Consider the following 20,296-nt stretch of genomic DNA (forward strand, 5'->3'; position numbering starts at 1 on the left):
AAGTGAGGGTCAAACTCACATTTTCCCTTTAAGGACTCTAGGAAATCATTCTTGAGGCAGAAGACATAAAAATCACCAATAAAAGTAAGTGCACAGAGATATACCTTACATTCTTCTTGGTGTAGTAGTCGTTCCAATCCCATCGAACAAATAAGAGGAGAGTTAGGCACATCATGTTCTCCTTAAATCTAAAAGACTCTACCCTCAAGTGCACAGAGATATACCTCACATTCTTCTTGGTGTAGTAGTCATTCCAATCCCATCGAACAAATAAGAGGAGAGTTAGGCACATCATGTTCTCCTTGAATCTAAAAGACTCTACCCTCTTTTTCAAACATAATGGAGTTATTAAGATAACTTCACTGTAAGCTATGCCCAAGGCTATACAGCCATTCTCGACCAAGCACTACATCTGTTCAATCGAGATGCATGATTTGGAAATGCAAGACATCTTGATAGTCTTGAATATCCACCTCTACACCATGTATCATGGTGTCCCAAAACTTTTTCATCACTGCTCTTTGCCAAAAAGACCACATATTTATGGTTACTGGGACTCTCAGGAAATTTTAATTTTTTAAGTGACGAGTAGTTCAAAAAATTATGTGTTGCATAATCCTCAACCATCACTCTCTTTGCCCTTTAATTTTTCCATGCATCCTCATTAAATCATGAGGACCAAAGGTGGGCTACCACATTGCCGATGATAGACAGCACATGTGTGCTATCCTCATGATAGACCTCTACCTCAATGTACTTTTTAGTACCATTAAGCGGCAACACTTCACTACATGTACTTGTTTTTGTGGAGGTCTATTTGGGGCTTTAGCTCCTGCTGGTTTATTTTTAAGGGAGTTCCAAGCAGCATGGTCTTTGCCCAAACATTTGAAGCAAAGATTTTCTTGCCTAGCCCTTTCATAATCCTCTTTCTTCAAGAGAGGATAATTTTGTGTTTGAGGTTTCTTAGGTGGTGCCTGAGGAACCTCCTTAAAGTTCCCCTTCCTTTTCAAATTGGGAAATTTGTTGAACTTTGGAACAAAACCTATTTGCTCTGAAGTTCCAACTTTGAGTTTCCTCGTCGTATCATCATATATTTGGGCATACTTAATGGCTTCCTCAAAGGTTTTAGGAGAATTTCTTTTGACCTTAACCTTATAAGTGTCTTTGAGACCTCTCACGAAACCCCTTATCTTTTGGAATTCATCAATTCCCTTCAACTTAAGGACTGCCTCCCTATAGTTTGCTATGTACTTAGACTAGAGTGTTTTTACGCATAGTGCAATTGTCCCAAGCCTCCCACGCTCTTTCTAATTCATTTTCCAGTAAAAACTCTTTTAGGAAGGCTTGTTCAAACTCAGTCCAATACGTAGGAATTCTATCATTTTCGTTGAGGCTCATCCACCATTTCTAGGCTTTATTTCCAAGGGAAAGACGTGCTTCCACAACTTGATTTTTAGGAGGAGTATTCCTGAGTCGATGGAAGTCTTGCCACTTTTGCAAGAATGTATTAATCACATCTTTATTACGCTCCTTTTCTTCCCCATTGAAAAATGGCGGTTTCAATTCCTTAAGGATATTAGAGATTTCTCTAAGTCAAGAGGTGGATCTCTCAACTTGACTAGGAGGAATCGGTGATTTTTTAGTAATAGTTACCAATTGAGAATCGGCTATCTTAGCTATGGCTTCAGCTAGGGTTTTCAATGTATCACTGATAATTCCTAGCTGTGTTTCTATATTTTGCATTCGAGTTTCAAGTTTAGTGAATTCTGTATACGAAATTCCATAATTACCGTAGTCTATGTCCTCCATTTCCACGTTATCCTCTTGAGTTTTAATTTGTACCTCCTCATGTGTTTTCTCTCCAACTATTGCTTTTCCTTTTCTAGCCCTTACCTTGGCCTCCCTAATCATTTCGTCTCTTTCTGGAGTTGTCACTTTAAAAAATGCATACTTCTTCTTTGAAAATGGCGAGGTTAGGAAGATTGGAAAGAACAAGGGGTAAAAAGAGTTTTAAAACCTCTGGAAGAAGAGGGGTAGAAAAAGTATTGATGAAGTGGATTTTACTAAGGTCTTGGAAATCTTGGCTTTTACAAAGCCTTAAGCTTTGTCTGTCTGTGCAGCCTGCAGGTCGACGAACGGATGAAGTCGTCGAATCCTCCTTCCAAGAAGTTGTCTCAACCATGAAGGAATTCATGTGATTCACCATAAAGAAATTCAATGCGATTCATCATTCCGTAAGCCCCTACGCCGCCCCTTTAGCATCACCTCTGACTGTAGGTTGGCCGCTGTGCCACTGCAGCAGCACTGACACCCGCATGACTCTACAATAGAGTTGACGCCCGCACGGCTCCTACACGCTCCCGTTGTGCAAGAAATGATGCAAGCTCGGATTAATGTCCTATTGCCACCTGCCATCGTCAATTTGTAGCAGCTCGCGAATCGTCAGACATAAAGATTGGAGACTTTGGAGTCGCTGACTCATTGAAGGCAAGGCACTCTAACTCCCAGCAGCAGTCGGCTGTGTTAAAACGGCACTCTACTGGTGATTTCGGGCAGTGCTCAAGCTTTTTTTTTTCTCCAACGATTCGCAGCTTCAGTTTTTTGAATCCTTCCTTGAAGTTCCTTCTATTCATCATTGATTTAGGCTCTGATACCAATGATACACCTGCTCATTCCATAGAGGCCTTCTCTCCTAATTCCTCCTAGCCACGGTTTTCCAATGATCCCCACCCCATAAGTCTTGTTTATTTTTTCATCACCATGAGATCTCTCTTGGAAACCTCCCCCTAGCCCAATGCTTGCAAAGTGGCCTCCTCCCTTGGTGCCATGTGTTCCACAAGGGACCTTACCCTTCTAGCCCTCTCATGGGCTCCCCTTTGCACCTCTTAACTAATGTCTAGGCTTAGGCGTGACCCCTAGACCCAAACCCTCTAGGCCTCTAGTATGCAAGCACCGTCAAACCGTCTGGTTTCCCGGCTAACCACAATCACAACACATGGTTCCAGAATTATGGTTGATGTTACAGAGACCACATAGGATCCTAGAACTAGCTTGTCAACCTCATCTTGTTATGGGTGACATTTTTTAGTGCAGCATACCTCATGAATCGTTGGCCTTACCTCATGAATACTAGGCAATTAAGAATAAGTTTGAAATGGCCCCTGATGCATGGCCTAATAGTAGTGACTTCTCTATTAAAATTTAAGAGGTGCTTCAAAAGAGGCTTCTGTATTTCAAGGTATCCACTAGTGCTTCAAGTAGGCCATGAAAGGAACCTCAAACTAGCTCTAAACTTTAGATTAGTATAGAGCAAGAGAATAACTCCTATTTTGAAGTACAAAAAGATATGGAACAGCTAACACTGACACTAGATGTTCTTGAGGAGTCTCTAGGAAAGTCTCATCATATAAAAGATGTTGTAACACAATGATTGTGCAAATGATCATTTGGATGTAAAAGTAAAAGAATCAGATGATAACAAAGAAGGACATGGGTTTTTTATGCACATTATCCTAATAGATTGAGGATGCCTAGGACATCATGTGCCTTTCAACTATCACAGTGGTCAACACATAATACCTTTATGCCAAAGGTGCTCATGAAAATTGCTTCTAATTACGAGATGCCCCTTTACCATTACATTCTTCTCTCACTCAAATATACTTACACACACTTCTATGTAGCTAGATTACTTAAATCCATTAGGACCACCAAACCATACCATGGTCCACTATACAACTCAACTCAAACTCTATACATGTACATGCCTATACATCAACAATCTCACCCTCAAACTCCAAATGAGCTTGCACATCATACAAGCCTAAAGCTTATCTGGAATACTCAAACTTATCTTTAGCTAATGCTTGGGTAAAAATATCTACCACTTGCTCTTTGGTCTTCACATAGACCAAATCTATTTCACCACTTATCATTTTCTCTCCATATGAAGTGATAGTGGGCCTCTATATGCTTAGTTTCTTGCATGGTGTATTAGATTATTTGCTAGCATGATGCTATTCACATTGTCACAAAAGATCACAACACTACTACCGATGCATACTCCCAAATCATCAAGAAATAATCTCAGCCATGTCTCCTCACAAGCTGCAATGGCTGCTCTAGGATATTCAGCTTCTATACTTGATAAAGCCATGGTAGGTTTCCTTTTACTACTCCAACTCACCATACCACTACCAAGTGAAACAACATACCCACTGGTAGATCTCCTATCAGTGATGATGCCTGCCCAATCGGCATCACTGTAACCATGCAAGCATATCTCTCCACCTTTGGCATAAAACATCCCAAAGTTGAGTGTGGCTTTCACATGCCTTAGTATTCTCCTCATAGCATCTAGATGAGTTATGAAGGACGGTGCACAAATTGACTCACAACTCCAACTACAGAATTCAAGTCATGCCTTGTAATCATCAAATATAACAAGTTGCCAACCATCTTTCTAAACATTGACACATCTTGCAATATGGTGGCACATATTTTGTTGCATGCATAGTATCCTGAGATGTAACATGATGTAAGTCAATTTCTTCATCTCCACTTTATTCCTCTATGCAATCATCTTTTTCTTCCCTTTATCCACATGCTTATTCACCTTGAACCGTCCACTCCAACGGTTAACACTATCCATAATTTCCTCATGCTGAGATGGGTTTGACATAACCTTACTTGAAGGTAATTCAGCCTTGTCATCTTTGGCATGTATGCATCTTCAACCACAATTGCTTTGGGCTAACACCATGACTCATACTCACTAAACTTGACATTGTTGCTCTAATACACTCGCCTTGTGCTAGGATATAGCACTTATACCCTTTTCTTTTTGTGGGATATCTAAGGAACAAATACTTCATTGCTCTTGGTTCCAATTCCTTCCTTATGAGTTCCTTACCTCACTAGGCACATGGACATAATAAACACATCCAAATACTTTCTCACTTTTTCTATATAATACAATGGTAAGTTGAATTTTCTTTTAAATTTTCCATTTGCAATGTTTCTATTGTTTATGTTGTGTTGTGAACAAATTGTCCTCTCTATTTTGCTTTGTGATTCTCTTTCTTTGAATGTGTGTGGCGTGCATGATATGATTTTGAGAGAAGACATTGAGACAAGCACAATTAGTGTGGTTTGTAACTACAAGTAAGTCCTCAAATGCATGTCCTATGGATTTTTCATGCTCTAATTGTTGAGTCGAGTCAATTATGAACATCAACTATTTAATTTGCAAGAGATTCAAGGTGCTAGGGAGATTTGAAGAGTACTAGGGCTAGGCAAACTATAGAGGTAGTCAAACCTATTTAGGCAAGGTTCCCCACTTACATTGAAATGGTTTTTTGATCCTATTCATAAGTGTAGTCAATACTCAAAAATGGATTAGATGAGAAACTTTTCCAATATTTTGTGAATGTGCTTGGTGTGTAGATTCTATTAAGGAGATAGTCTGAATTCATTGATTCACCATCTTGATGTGAATTCCATTGGCAATCCTACTGTAAATTCCTTAATTAGAAGAATTGAGGCCTTTTGTAAACATTGTAGTCTATTATTGAGAATTCCTTTTAGAGAGTGCCATTTACTTTAAACTTCTATTTCATAATCTTGAGACATGTCAATTCTCATGCCTATGATATCATGATGGCAAAGGTCATGGGTGTAGGGAATAGTGATGAGTGAAGAAGAGTTAGATGCTCAAACGCAAAGATGAGTTTGAAAAGAGAAAAGAAGTACAAATTTGTGTCACTTAAGAGATCTAAGTTTAGATAGAATATTAGGAAGTTCTCTTGATTTTGGTGAGCTCTCATTTTGGAGTCTCTATTCTTGCATTGCCTGGCCTAAACTGAGCCTAAAGAGATGGAGCAGCTCCATCAAGCAAGGCAATCTTCTCATCAAGACAAAATGAAAATCCACTCAAGTTGATGCAATGGAAGTATACCAGAGTTATTATGATGAATGCTTAGCATGGTTAGAGGACTGCTTGTAGGGCTTAAAGAAAAAATATGAAGCACATATGAGCTGAATGTAGAATGAATAAAAACAATTTATGCTCATAACTACTAGGGCTAGAATATAATGTCCCTTCTTTATAAGGGCTAGAATGCAATGTCCCTTCTTTTGTAAGGGCTAGAATGCAATGTCCCTTATTTATCGTAAGCCATGGAGGATACTCTAGCTCACAACTATCATCGGCCATGTAGACTAAGATGTGGATTGTCATTAAAGTGATTTACATATCCATAGTCAATCCCTCTATAGTAAGAACCCATTGAACTTTACCCAACCTACAATGCCTCCTTAGGTTATGTTCCAAATTCCTCTTTATAACCTCAATCTGCACCTACAATGCCACCTTAAATTACATTCCAAAGTCCATTTTTCTTCCTCTATACACTCAACCATGCTAAAATTAACATGACCTACCATGTCCTTGTAGGAACACCTTGGGGTATCTTCTTTATCTTTTGTACATGTATTTATGCTAAATCTTAAAAAACATTTACTTTCTCAAATCTCAGGAAAAATAAAAAGGGGTCACTATCTTCAAGTTCTCAAGGGAAAAAACCAAATAATTCTTTAAAACAAAAAAAAAACAATGCATCCAATAAGCATCTAACATGTGAGAGAAGATTGGAAATCCGTTAAGTCGAGACATCAAATGGGCCATTCGAGTGGATTGCAAAACTACTGTGCTAATAGATGGGACATTTTCAACACGTTTATTTTTTTTGGGTGGTAAGAGTCGTTGTATTAAAGTAAAAAGGTAGGAAAAGGGTAGAAAAAGAAGTACCTCGAAGCGTCCTCCAGAAGAGGAGGTAGGAACCCTCAGTTCCAAATCTTTCCTACAAGATTACAAGCATCATTCTTTTTCCCAAAAAACTGCATTGCTTTTCTCGTGTCCTCTATAATGGCTGTAGTCACTAGTCTCCCCAAGTGTGGTCTGTGGAAGGCAAGATTGTTTCTCTACCTCCACGTTATCACATGTCCTCTATCACCTGCTAGACCTCATACATGGGGTCAGTCATCCTACATCTCTCCTAGCAGTGCCATTTTCTAGTTCAGTTTGAAGGGAACGTGAGCTCTTATCAGGCTGAGTCTGATCTGTTTCCATACATCCCTGCCAAAGAAGTAGTCCCAAAATAGATGCATGTGAGTCTTCTTGGCCTCCTTGCAGAACAGACAAGTAGGACTTACATTTGGGTTCCATTTGGCAATTCTTGACCTCACTGGCATTTTGCCTACCAATACCCGCCACAGCAGGAAATTCATTTTATATGATGGCATGGCCTTCCACACCCTATTAAGCGATGCAACCCATATCGGTAGTTTGTCACTTGGGGCATGGAACCTCCACTGTCTATTGGCAGACAGAGGGGCCTCAAGAGAGGAACTGTCCTTAAAATCACTTAAGCATACTCTAGAGAATGGTTTCCCTTGGCTCCATTCAAACCCTCTGAACCCCACTTCCTCTTAAAAGGCTTGACTAGTGGGCCAATCTCCTTTGATCCTGCTCAGTTGCAGTGTGATACCTCACCTTCTCTCACCGTTAGCCTGTATCTCTGTGTAATGATCTCGGTATCTAACCACTTCATCCCTCTAGGATCCCAGATTTGGATAAAGGTCTGAATGCCTTTCCTGAACATTCTAGCAACAAGCCGTGGGAAACTCTTGAGGAGGGCTGGGCTTGTGACTAATGGCTAGTCAGTCAACCAGATTGATCTGCCAAGGGATGCATCACCATGAAGAGACCTTAGTCCCCCCACTAACAGCCTTCAATTTGTCTTTCCATATTTGCACTAGCCTGGCAAGCAGTTCGGATTGGCGAATCTTAATTGCAAACTCTAACATTTGCATAGCATAACAAAAATAGCTATTTCTTACCGTATTTCCTTTCCATGACATAAGGCCCTCAGTATCCCTCATAGAAAACATGATGTGTCAAGCTCTCCTTTCACCATTTTTTTGGACGAACACTGCCTTAGTACTGACCTAAGCAGTAGCTCTCAAAGTTTTCTATGTTCCATAAATTTTTTTGAACGTTTAAAAATGAAAATTAGCTCCTTGTTGCTACCTAATGACCACGATAGCTTCAAATTTGGATTTCGTGTTCATGAAGGCCATTTTTGCCATGGATTAGTGCTAAAAGGTTACCCTATGTGCTTCATAACTGGCCATGTGTGTGTGAGGGGGGATAATATTTTAAATATAGCTTGGGGGGTAGGGCAAGGGGCCAAATTCCCAAAGATGGGAACCCAATTCACAAACATATAAAAGGCACTATCCAATGTGTTGAAAATGTCAGTGAGGAACTGAGGAGCTCTAGCGAGCTCTGCCATTTGCTTAACCATGCCTGACAAGAGGAGTCCCCCCGAGACTTAGAGATCCTAGTCCCCAGTCAATGTCTCTGCCAAAAAGCTCCAAAAAGTAGGTGAAGGAAATGACGGTGTTAGTGAAGAGACATGCACGTTTGCTGACACTATCAAGTCAGGCTCCACAGATCTTGATGCGGTTGAGCTCGCATGTCTTGAACAGGACCTACAACAAATCAACATTAGAAAGTGAGAAGGATTTCAGAATGGTGAAGGACCCTCGCGTAAAGTGGTGCACATTCAAGTTGATATCCAGCCCGATAGTCTATGCTGTGAATATAGCAAACTCCTCGATTGCGGTGTCTTCCTGCTCTTTCTTGGACGCAACCCCTCAGAGGACGAGTTCCCAAGGTGGTTCAGTTTTTTGTATCAAGGTAATGCCTCTTTGGCTGACTTCAGGTACGTTAGAAGAGGCTTCTTTCAAGCCACAGTGCAGTCTGCAAGTGAGCGAGAATGGCTCATTTCAAGCTCAGTTGGTTATAGAGGTAACCTGGTATACGCCATCCCCTAGAGTGCATCATTTACCCCTAAAGAGGTCTTGCAGCACAAATTCCCGATGTGGGTTCACTTCCCCAGACTCAACAAACTCCTAATCCCTCAGCTCATTTCAGTGGTGTCTTCCCTCGGCAAGGTACTCTACGTGCCTCCTGTGTAACCTAAATGAGCTTCTCCCAAAGCTTGCCTCTTGTGGGACATGAGAAGGAAAATACCTGACGCCCTGGAGCTTGAACTCCCTAATGGGTGGAGCATGAGAATGCCCAGAACGTGGTGGCCATGAGAAGAACGAACCCGCACCTCCACCGAAGGAGAAGGAAGAAGAGACAGTGGAAGGCCCTATGGTTGAGGACACGGGGCAAGCACAAGTGCTGCATGCACTCACGTGGGTGCCAAGTGCTCAAATGGTGGAGAAGTCCTAGGGTGAAACACCTCAACAAGACAAAGCTCTTGAAGCGAACCTTGTGGGACATGAGAAGGAAAATACCTGACGCCCTGGAGCTTGAACTCCCTAATGGGTGGAGCGTGAGAATGCCCAGAACATGGTGGCCATGAGAAGAACGAACCCGCACCTCCACCGAAGGAGAAGGAAGAAGAGACAGTGGAAGGCCCTATGGTTGAGGACACGGGGCAAGCACAAGTGCTGCATGCACTCACGTGGGTGCCAAGTGCTCAAATGGTAGAGAAGTCCTAGGGTGAAACACCTCAACAAGACAAAGCTCTTGAAGCGAACCTTGAAGGCAAGGCTGAGACTCACAGAAAGTTCACAGAGGTGGCACAGAAAAGGAAGCTCAAGCGGAAAGCCATGCATGAAGGTCCCCAAGGTGATTCCAAACCCAAAAGAGTCGAATCCCTCAGATAAGAGTCGAGCATGGAGAGGTGGAGCCTTTATCAATATCTATGCTCCACTGGCGGAAGAAATGGACCATGATGAAGATTATGACGCGGGATGAAGCATAGGCCAGAAGGCCACATCTAGCCTGCATCTCATGGAACATAAGAGGTCAATGTGCTCTCTGGAAACAACAAGTGGTGAGGAGGATACTCAACACTCATAAGCCGAAAGTGTTGGCTCTACAGGAACTCAAGACAAGAGATATAAATCTTGACGAAATCTGCATTTGAAGTTACAGGTGCATTGGCAACTACCCCCAGGTAGGAAGGGGGGGACTGCCCTCATTATCAGTGAAAAACTCTTGGTGGTGACTGTCAAAAATGCTCCAGGGGGGGAATATATAGCGGTGGAGCTATCTTTCCTAGAAGGCCATTTCAATCTATGCCCCAAACTGCTCTATACTGAGAGAGCAGCCTTATGGGGAAGGCTAAGAACTTTGGTAGAGGGGAAACGGTCTTTGCTGCTCGGGGATTGGAACTCAGTCTTCAGTGCCCGAGACCAATCTCACGAAGGTGCTAAAGCTTCAACTACGTGGAGCAACAAGCAAGCAGGTAGAAGCACATGGAGGGTAGCTCATCTCAATAGGATCTACTTTTCACAGCAGGGTGCTTGGTGTGGATAAAACCTAGAGTTCATGGCCAGGTTCTCACGGACTCGTTCACATCCCAATCTTGGTGTCTTTTGATCTGCTACATGCAAAAGCTTTGTCTAAGGGCCCGGTGCCCTTCAAGTGGAACTTGGCTATGGGACATAAGCACTTCGATGAGCAGGTACGTTTGGCTTGGACAGAAGCTGTTGGATCATCTACACATCCTATTCAAGTGTGGAATAGATGTATCAGAGCTATTGTATTGATTGCAAAGGAAGCTGGCAGGAATAGAGCAAATATCCAAAGACATTTAGAGCACAATGCCAGCAAGGCAAGGGAGGCTTTGCTATAGGCACTCCAGGAAAGTCCTAAGGATCCTCATTCTTTTTCCATGCTCAACTCAACGGACTTGTTCCTAATAGAGCAAGAACACTGAAGACTCGAAGCTGCTCGAATACAGTCTAGACTTAGATGGCTTGAGGAGGGAGATAGGCCATCAACTTTCTTCTTCAAAGCAGTAAAGGAAAAGCGACAGAGAGAAGCTATAACCATGATTGCCGACGAGGAAGGCAAGGTGGTCACCAAAGAAGAGGATATTGCAAGAGTGTTTGCTAATCACTTGGCAAAGGTCTTAGGCTCAAGTCCCAACAAGCCAATTGACTTCGAAAGTAGAACAAGGGCCTTCTTGGCTGATATGCCTCACAAGTTGCAAGATTTTGAAGTTGCTATGTTATAGAGACCATTCTCTAAAGGAGAGATTAAATTCATGATCATGCAAATGGCCAAGGAGGAAGCCCCTAGCCCCGATGGGATTCCCACAAAGTTCTTCCAAGTATACTGGGACACATGCAAAACAGAGATGGTTAAGCTCACAAATTGGTGCAGGATCAAGGGCGTGATGCCCAGAGAACTAAACATGGGTGTCATAAAGCTGATCCTGAAGTCTCACAACAGGCTACTTCCTGGACAATGGAGGCCATTGTTTATGCTCAATACGGTCTATAAAGTGATAGCCAAACTTTTGGCTAATAGAATCAAATTCCTACTTTCAGGGCTAATACACTCGCTTCAATTTGGGTTTCTCACTGGCAGAAACATCCACGAAGCAGTGCTGAACGTGATGCTAGTAGTGGGCTATGCCTTGGCAAGCAATGAAAAAATAGTCATGCTAAACTTAGACCTTGAGAAGGCCTATGACTGTGTAAGCTGGGACTTTGTCTTGAGCTACTTAGGTACATTGGGGTTTGGCAATGGATTTTGCAGGCTAGTAAACATGTTGTTTACAAATGCATGGGCAACGGTGTTAATAAATGGCTACCACTATTAGCAATTTGAATTGAAAAGGTCGATAAGGCAAGGCTACCCACTAGCCCCATTGCTGTTTGCCATAGTCACTGAGCCTATTCTAGTGCAAATCAACAGACAACTCAATAATGGAAGCCTAAAGGGCTTAAAGATGCCTAGTGGGACGATGTTCTGCTCACAATTTTTTGCTGATGACAATACCACTTTTCTGGCAAAAACAGAGGAGAACATTAACAGATTTTTGGCAATTATGGACGAGTTTGCCACACTATCTGACTCCAAAGTCAACAAGGACAAGATGACAGCTCTCTGGCTTAGTTGGGATGAGGAACCCCCATGGATAGCTAACTTTGAGTTTAAGTGGATCCCGAAAGGGCAAGTTCTACGATACCTTGGGTGCCTGATCAGGATAGGTGTCTCCCTGAAAGACAAATTTGACTAGGCAATGTGGAGAATAAAAGATAAGTTTGATAGGTGGGCGGGGAAAACCCTTTCTCTTGCTGCCTGGATCACTATTGCTAAGCATATGCTTGAGTCCTCCTTAGTCTATGTTCTTTCGGTTATTCCCTTTTCCAAAGCAAATTTAAGGACAATTCACAGATTAATTGCGAATTTCATTTGGGAAGAGAGGTGGCACTCAATGAAGTGGGAGCTAATGATAGCCCCAAAGGTGAATGGCGGCCTAGGGCTATCCACTATGAAAGAAAAAAATGACGTGTTGTGTAGCAAGTGGCTGCTCTAGCTTGGAAGCAGTCAACCATGGGCAACAATCTCAAGATTCTTCATTTGCATAAACACTCCAAAAAAGATTGACTACCCTTGGCAGGACGTGATAGAGGGGAAATACGTTGGGAAATAGGGTGGGACCATGGGAAATAGCACTCCATGCTCTAGACCTCAAGGTGCTATTTCTCACACTCTTGAGAACCAAGGATGTGACATTTCCTATATCGCATGTCTCATTTTCCCTCACCAAGGGAAAAGCATCCAAAATATGTCTTTCCATGTGAAAAACATCCAAAATAGCCATCCTTATTCCCCCCCTTTTCCCCTTTATGACATAAGCCCCTAAGGTGGTACTTGCCTCCCTATTGGAGGTGCATGCTTACATTTTTAAAGGCACCTTGCCTCTTTACTGGCCGCTTTATCCGACCGCTTGTGGCCTATGCTACACAGGCAGCAGGGGTCTGCCTGAGGGAATCTGACGCGGGTAGCCACATAGCTCAGGTGGGGTGAATGCCCAAACCGCTTGAGCGGTCGCCGCCGCTGGTCCGCCAACATATTAAAGGCACTCGCCTCGCTATTGGCTGTGTTCTTGTGGCCTAGGATGGTCACGGAGTAGGGGTTTGTTGGGAATCGGGCACGCGAAGCCAGCTCAGGTGGGTGAACGCCCAAACCGCCTATTCGCAACACGCAGGGTTGAGGCTATAAATACTCCGGGAAGTGGACTCTGGCCTTGACGCTATAAATACTCCGGCTAATACATCCTCCACTATTCTGGAGGAAGGGGATGCTTGCATTACCAAGTTAAAACGAGAGAAATGTTTGAAGTTCATTGCTAACTTTGAGAGAGAGGGCTAATTGAAAGAGAGATCTGCTTCCATAAGGCTTGCACTTCATGGCAACCAAGCAAATGGAAGAAATTCAGCAGAAATTGGTTGCTCTTAACTATCCAAGAGCCAATGTGCCTGCTCAGTCTCTTCTCTACGCTGGTCTCGAGCGCTACGCCCTTCTCGAATGGCTGTTTTTCAGGTCCTTTTCTACACCTTTTCTGGAAATGCGTTTACTGCATCAACGATCCATTCCTCGTTCTGTCCTTCCAAGCCAAGATTTAGAACCTGCTTAACTTGATGCCTTGCCGAGTGATCCAGTCTTACGTTTGTCGTCCTCAGAACTGTCCAATTCGCTATTTATAGGCAGTTCAAGTTCGTACGTTCACTTACGTGCGACGAACTTGCTCTTCCCCCCATCTATCTAGAGACAGTACCAGATTTTCATCACAGGGGTTGTGCATTGAAGGGATCGAGCGAGCAAGTGGGCTGGAATGAGATTGATACATGAAAGGTGAACTACAGAGTTTATGTAGTTCCATTTAGTCAAACACCGACGAAATTAAATGCTTGTGTCCTTGGAATGTGCGACACTATTTTTTACATGAGGGACACCAAATCGAACATTTACTGGCTACTAGCTGGACTAACATTTCTCAGATGGTCTTTTTCTGTATAGATGCAGTCCTTCATAATATGAACTTGTGCAAAATGAACCTTAAAGTGTCTATTTTCAGTGATGATACACTCCACCCTCACTCGATCCTAACTTTTTGTTGCAGGCTCCTCGGAGAGAAGTCACCTTTTGCACAGCAGAGTTTGAATGGCGATGGCATTGATAGAGATGAAGAGGCTTCCCGGATCCAATGTACTTTTCCTCTCATCTTTTTTTCAAGGAGAAATAGCTTTGTTTTCGCTATTGTCTTCTGTGTATTTTTGTTTGAAAGTTTACAGGGAAGGTTCAATTAAGAGGTCCACACAGGTTTTGGTTTGCTATTTTAGGGTGAATCAGCTTCAATACACTGTTGTTTGTTTGCCAGCTTTAAATCTATTACTGAACAGGAGTTTGCCTAGGGTTTGTGCGTTTTTATTTGCTCTTTCTTTCCTCTTTTAAAAAGATGGTCAATTTGTAGTCTCATGAACATTTATGTGAATGGTTTGTATCAGTAGATGTGTTTTATGTGGGACATGCCATGGGACTGACCATTTTGAGGGACGAAGAAGCTTTTGGATACGGTGATAGGGAGGAAGAAGCTTCCTGGCTAGCATTGATTATGACGATTTATCCCATTTACTTTTGACACAAAACGTTGCATCATTTTTGCAAGTCTTTTCTGCCAAGTTTGAAATTTGCAGATAAGGACTTAGTGTGGTAGTTTAGGTGCTAATGCGAGTCTTCTAGAGCAGATAGTTTTTCAATCCTTGTTATTGGCATAATTTTCATGGAAGATAGTGCTTGCAAACTCAGAAATGATGCTTTCAAGGTAGGTGGCTCTATGTAGGGAGGTATTGCCAAGTAGCTTCTCCTTTGAAGAAGGACGCGGGGAAAAGGGCTGGAAACAAGGGGGATACTTAAGAAGGCTTACGACGTTTGAGGGAAGCTTGAAGAAGCCAAAGGGAGTTATAGGGAAGCTTAGAGATGAGACGAAGAGACTAGCGAACTTGCAGGGGAAACAAGGGGAAATGAGGTTGAAAGTGAGTTTGAAGGAATACAGGGGAAAAAGGCTTACCAATGGGCAAGGGGAGCTCTAGAAGTGTTACAGTAACTCTGAATGGGCCTTTGCTTGCGAGGCTAAGCCCAAGCTGCTGAACACAATGGATAACCACGAGATCACACCTTGTGTGAGATTTCCCACTACGGAGATGGAGCATAGGCTCAAGATTGAGGTTGGCAATGGGGAATTCACCACCAGCTCTAAATGCTGTCAATTGGCCAAGGTCCAGCTTTTTGATGCGTACAATTTTGATGATGAGCTGTATGTATAGGATATGGTGCCAATTGATATTATTTGGGTTATAAGTGGCTCATCTCACTTGGTGAAACTTTGAACAATATACATGAAGTCTGCCATAAGGGCAAGCGAGTTCAATTCGATGGAGTCAAGGTTCCTACAGTGGTTCCAAAATGTTCTCAAGGGAGTTAAAGAACGATGTAGGGTTGTATATTTTTTAATGTGGACACAAGAGCTCTTTAGACAAGAAGAACCCTATTCATGTGGATGATGTCGACATGCATTCTCTCCTTTCTGAATCTGCAGATGTGTTTGCAGACTTGTCTAATGAACTTCCATCAAGAAGGGAAGTGGATCATTCAATTCTGATCAAAGCCAGTGAATAATGGCCCATATAGAAATATCGAAGGTAGCGAAAACAACTGACAAGGTCAATACAAGGATTATTGGACAAGCATTCATAAGGCATAATCAATCGCCTTTTGCTTCTCTCATTTTACTTGTCAAAAAGACGGTGGATCTTTTAAATTGTGCACTGATTATAGGGATGCTAATAAGATTACCGTTAAGAACCGGTTCCCAATTCCAAGGTTGGATGATTGTTTAAGTGAGTTAAAGGGAGCAAGGTATTTTTCAAAGGTAGATGTTAGGTTGGTGATCATCGAATCATTGTGATCAACACAAGACAGCATTTAGGGCTGAAAGGTGTCTTCATGAATATTTGTTGATGCCCTTTGGGCTTTACTAATGCACCAACTACCTTTCAGTTTCTTATGAATCAGATTTTACTGCATTGTATGTTTCCATCACCTGGGTTTTCTTTGGTGATTGATCCAGCAAGACGAAAAAAGGAGCTTGGTGCATCCTAGGCATGTGTTGGAAACCTTTAGAGCTCGCATGGTCTTTGCTAAAGCATCCAATTGTGTTGATAAAGTGGACTATATGGGGTACATCATTAGTGCATAAGTGTGGATCCAGCCAACCAGCCAAGGTGAGGGCAATGATGGAGTGGCCTCATCCTACAAGCACTATCCAACTGAGGTTTTTTTTTGGGGTTGATTGGTTTCTTCAGAAGGTTTATAAAGCATTAGGCTAGAACAGCTTCAGTTTCGACAGATTTATGGAGGAAGAATTCCTATACATGGTCTACTGCAGCACAACTTGCTTTTGAGGACCTAAAGATGGTATTGATGTCCACTCATATTTTGCAATATCCAGTTTTTTCTAAACGTTTTATCATTGAGGCTTATGCTAATGAAGGGGCATTGATGTTGTACATTAGAAAGAGCATGGAGTCACTGCTTATGAGAGCAAGAAATTGGATATTAAGAAGTTAACATTTGCCACTAATGACGACAAGGAGGCGTTAGCAATAATAAATGCTATATATCTATGGCAGCCACTTCAGGGTAAAAACCGGTCACCATACCCTTAACTGCTTTTTGTCTCAGACTACTTTGTGTCCAAAGGAGAAAAGGGGTTGGAGTTTGTCCAAGCTATGATTTTGACAAAGAGTACAAAAAGGGAGGAAGCTGGTGGAGGGGTCAAGCATAAGATCAAGCCTGGCAGTGTATGAGGCTACGGTGGCATAAAGCCTATGATAGAGCGCTGGCGACGGTCGGCATGTGTGGTCCATTGTGGTCTCCTAGCTATGGCCCTGCGCCATACAAGTGCTACGGTCACCCCTGTTGGCCATGCCTCTAGTTTGGTGAGCATGGAGGGAAGATCCCTAAGTCTGATCTGTGCCTCAACCCGCTGGCGAGTTTGCTGTGTCTCTAGCTTTGGTCCTCAAATCCGCCGTCTCCTTGGGGCCTGTTGGTCCGTGTTGTTGGACTTGAAAAACTTAGTGATCATGCTCTGAGTGAAGTTTGGGTGTACACCTTGATCTCGCCTATGTCATGAGTAAATGTCCCTATGGTGGATGGCGTCATGAATAAAAGTTGCTAGGCATCTCTGATTTGGATAGGACAATAAATTGATAGGGGTCTCAAACCATTCTGGAAGAGACAGTGATGGTGACCTCGGATTTCATAGTATACAGGGCATATGAAAGCGAAGTGCTTCTTCGACTCGATCTCCTGTCAATCACATAAAGTACAGATGCGACCCTTTCTGGGTATGCCCTCAGTTCATCCACTGTCAATGCAAAGTCGGTGTGATGAGACACATAACTACCTGTCCTCAAGCGCAGGGGCTTTGGATCCGTATATATCCTGGTGGGTCAATGAAGCCCGTCCATTGCAATCCGCAAGTAGTGTCCTTGTAGAGGCAAAGCTTTGTGCTAACTAGGTCCGTTGGGTGCCAACAATGTCTTGAATTGCTAGCCTTCGTCATGGCTGAGTTTGCCCTTCACCTCCGGAGTGCCGACAAAAACTCAGTATGAAGACTTTGTATAAATGGATGCTCAAGTATGTGTGGGTGTGTGGATTTGTATGTGTGAGAGCATATTTTTATATTATGGTCTACACCCATTGTTAGGCGCTGATGACGTCAGTGGTGATGTCATAGTAGCAGTCCCTGCTAAGCGTGATGGAGTTTATGGTTTTCAATCTTATGAGTGACTATCATGAGATTGAAACTGCACTATGTTGTGTTTTTAGAGGATGAGTTTGGGAATGTTCCTGGATTCATCTAGGTATATGCTTCTGCCGTATTAGCAGACATGCAAATTTCACCTTGTGAAGTTTTCGTCCAAGTTGCGGCCTGCTAGCATAGCGAAAATTCTTTCTATCTTAAATGGTGCGTTGCCCTATCAGCTAGATTTAGATGCTCCTTTGGGAGAGACTAAAATGAAATCATTTAGACTTCACAAGCAGTTGTAGCTCGAATGAAGAAATTTTGGAGTACATTTTGATTAGCCTTCTCCTTTAGTGCTAGCCTTCGTCATGGCTGAGTTTGTCCTTCACCTCCAGAGTGCCGACAGAAACTCAGTATAAAAACTTTGTATAAATGGATGCTCAAGTATGTGTGGGTGTGTGGATTGTATGTGTGAGAGCATATTTTTATACTATGGTATACACCCACTGTTGGGGCGCTGATGACGTCAGTGGGGATGTCATAGTAGCTAGCCCTGCTATGTGTGATGGAGTTTGTGGTTTTCAATCTTATGAGTGACTATTGTGAGATTGAAACTGCACTATGTTGTGTTTTTAGAGGATGAGTTTGGGAATGTTCGTGGATTCATCTAGGTATATATAATGTCTTGAATGTGTATAGCTTTAAGAGATCCTCTCGGATAACTTGGTTTATGTCGTGATCTATGAGCGGGACGGAGGGGGCTTCAATACTGTACTGATGACGTCAGTGGGGATGTCATAGTAGCTAGCCATGCTATGCGTGATGGAGTTTTATGGTTTTCAATCTTATGAGTGACTATTGTGAGATTGAAACTACACTATGTTGTGTTTTTAGAGGATGAGTTTGGGAATGTTCCTGGATTCTCTAGGTATATATAATGTCTTGAATGTGTGTAGCTGTAAGAGATCCTCTCGGATAACTTGGTTTATGTTGTGATATTTGAGCGGGACAGAGGGGGCGTTAATACTCTACTGAAGGGGGATAATCTATCCATGTGGAGTCCCAAACTCTTAAACCATGTACATGCATACCAGCATCTTTGATTGCCCTTAATGCCAAAGCCATGGATGAATATAGGGCCTATGTTGGTGTTACAAGTCCACAAACTTCGAGGGCTTCCTCTCTACTAGTCCTCCCAACCACGGATTCTCTCTAGAGCCCGTCCTTAGTCGTGAGGTGATCTATACCCAAAACTTCCTTTTTTCTTAGCTCCCTCTAGAATCCTCCCTCGTAGCCCACTGCATCCCATGTGGACTTCTAGATGCCAAGTGTCCTTCTAGGGGACCTTAGTCTTTACCTCTTCTTGGCATCCCTCTCTAATGCTAGGCTCCACTTATGCCTAGCCACACTTATTTACATCCACCCCTCTTGGTTTCCCTCCTCACCATAATCACACCAGACGATTCCGGGATTATAGCTGACGTAACAGTCCCTTCCTCTTAAGAATGGATTACGTCCTCGAAAACAAAATTGGGAAACCTCCTCTGGAGACTGCTTATCTATTTCCATTTTGAACTCTCTTCAAATCTATCTTTCCACTTAACCAGACATTCTTGCCATATAGTGTGTCGCGTTCTTTTTTCTTGTCTATCTAAAATTCTTTTTGGTTCATGTGGTAAAGATGCAGGTTCAATGAGTTCAACTAGGACTTCATTTCCAACGAGATTATCATCATCTCCTAACTTTCTTTTTAGCCTACTAACATGAAAAACTGGATGTACTCTACATCCCTCAGGTAAGGCTAATTTGTAAGCAAGTTCTCCAATCCTCTTAAGTATTGTGAATGGTCCACAATACCTAGGAGACAACTTCGGACATTTACCTGTCTTTAGAGATTCTGAAGATTCAGGTACCTTAAGGTAGACTTTCTCATTTACTTCAAACTCCAACTTTCTATGTTGGGGGTTTGCATAACTTCGTGCTCTATCCTGAGCTATTCTTATGCTATCTTTAGCTAACTTAAGCGTTTGATTCATATCTTCAAGAAAGTCTTTGGCCACTTGAACCTTCTCTTTTTCGAGTCCCACTGTCATTGGGGCTCTTGGTTGAAATCCATACCTCATCATGAATGGACTAAAACCCGTAGCTGAGTGTTTGGCACTGTTATATGCAAATTCTAATTGGGCAGGTACTGTTCTCAATTAGTTTTCCGTTTACTTACATATGCTCGAAGCATATCCTCAATGATCTGATTGATCATTTCAGTTTGACCATCACTCTGTGGATGATCCACGGTGCTCGTATTCACTGAACTTTCTAACCTCTTAAACATAGCCCTCCAAAAATGGTTGTTAAATTTGCTATCCCGGTCACTAACAATACCGGCTGGTAGCCCTGACTGTTAGAAACTCACTGTACCCACCTGTGAGCCCCCGATTTGAGGGGACAAGGGGCAGTGAGAGGTAGGAGGGCTGGGGAAGAGAGAGACCCAGGCTGACATCATAGGCAACCAGCACACGGGCTGGTTGCTGCCTGCAACAGCAGAGAAATAGGGGGGGCCTTGTGCCTCCCTTGGAGGCGTCTACAGCCTCATGGACTGGCTGCAC

At 42.7% G+C, this 20,296-nt stretch overlaps 1 protein-coding gene across 2 annotated transcripts in view; it reads left to right on the forward strand.

Annotated features, from left to right (window-relative positions):
- Positions 1–12,984: 12,984 nt before the first annotated feature.
- The window catches only part of AUG7 (nuclear matrix protein), a 65,308-nt gene continuing 57,996 nt past the window's right edge, over positions 12,985–20,296 (forward strand). For both annotated transcript variants that reach the window (XM_087395519.1, XM_087395518.1), the window contains exons 1-2: positions 12,985–13,423; positions 14,004–14,089. In XM_087395519.1, coding sequence (XP_087251645.1) covers positions 13,290–13,423; positions 14,004–14,089 — 220 coding nt within the window. In that variant the 5' untranslated portion in view covers positions 12,985–13,289. The remainder of the gene's footprint in view (positions 13,424–14,003; positions 14,090–20,296) is intronic.

The sequence above is a fragment of the Dipteris shenzhenensis genome, chromosome 24 (assembly GCF_047967505.1).
Source record: "Dipteris shenzhenensis isolate YYH24624 ecotype China chromosome 24, Dip_SZ_1.0, whole genome shotgun sequence".
Classification (NCBI taxonomy): Eukaryota; Viridiplantae; Streptophyta; class Polypodiopsida; order Gleicheniales; family Dipteridaceae; genus Dipteris; species Dipteris shenzhenensis.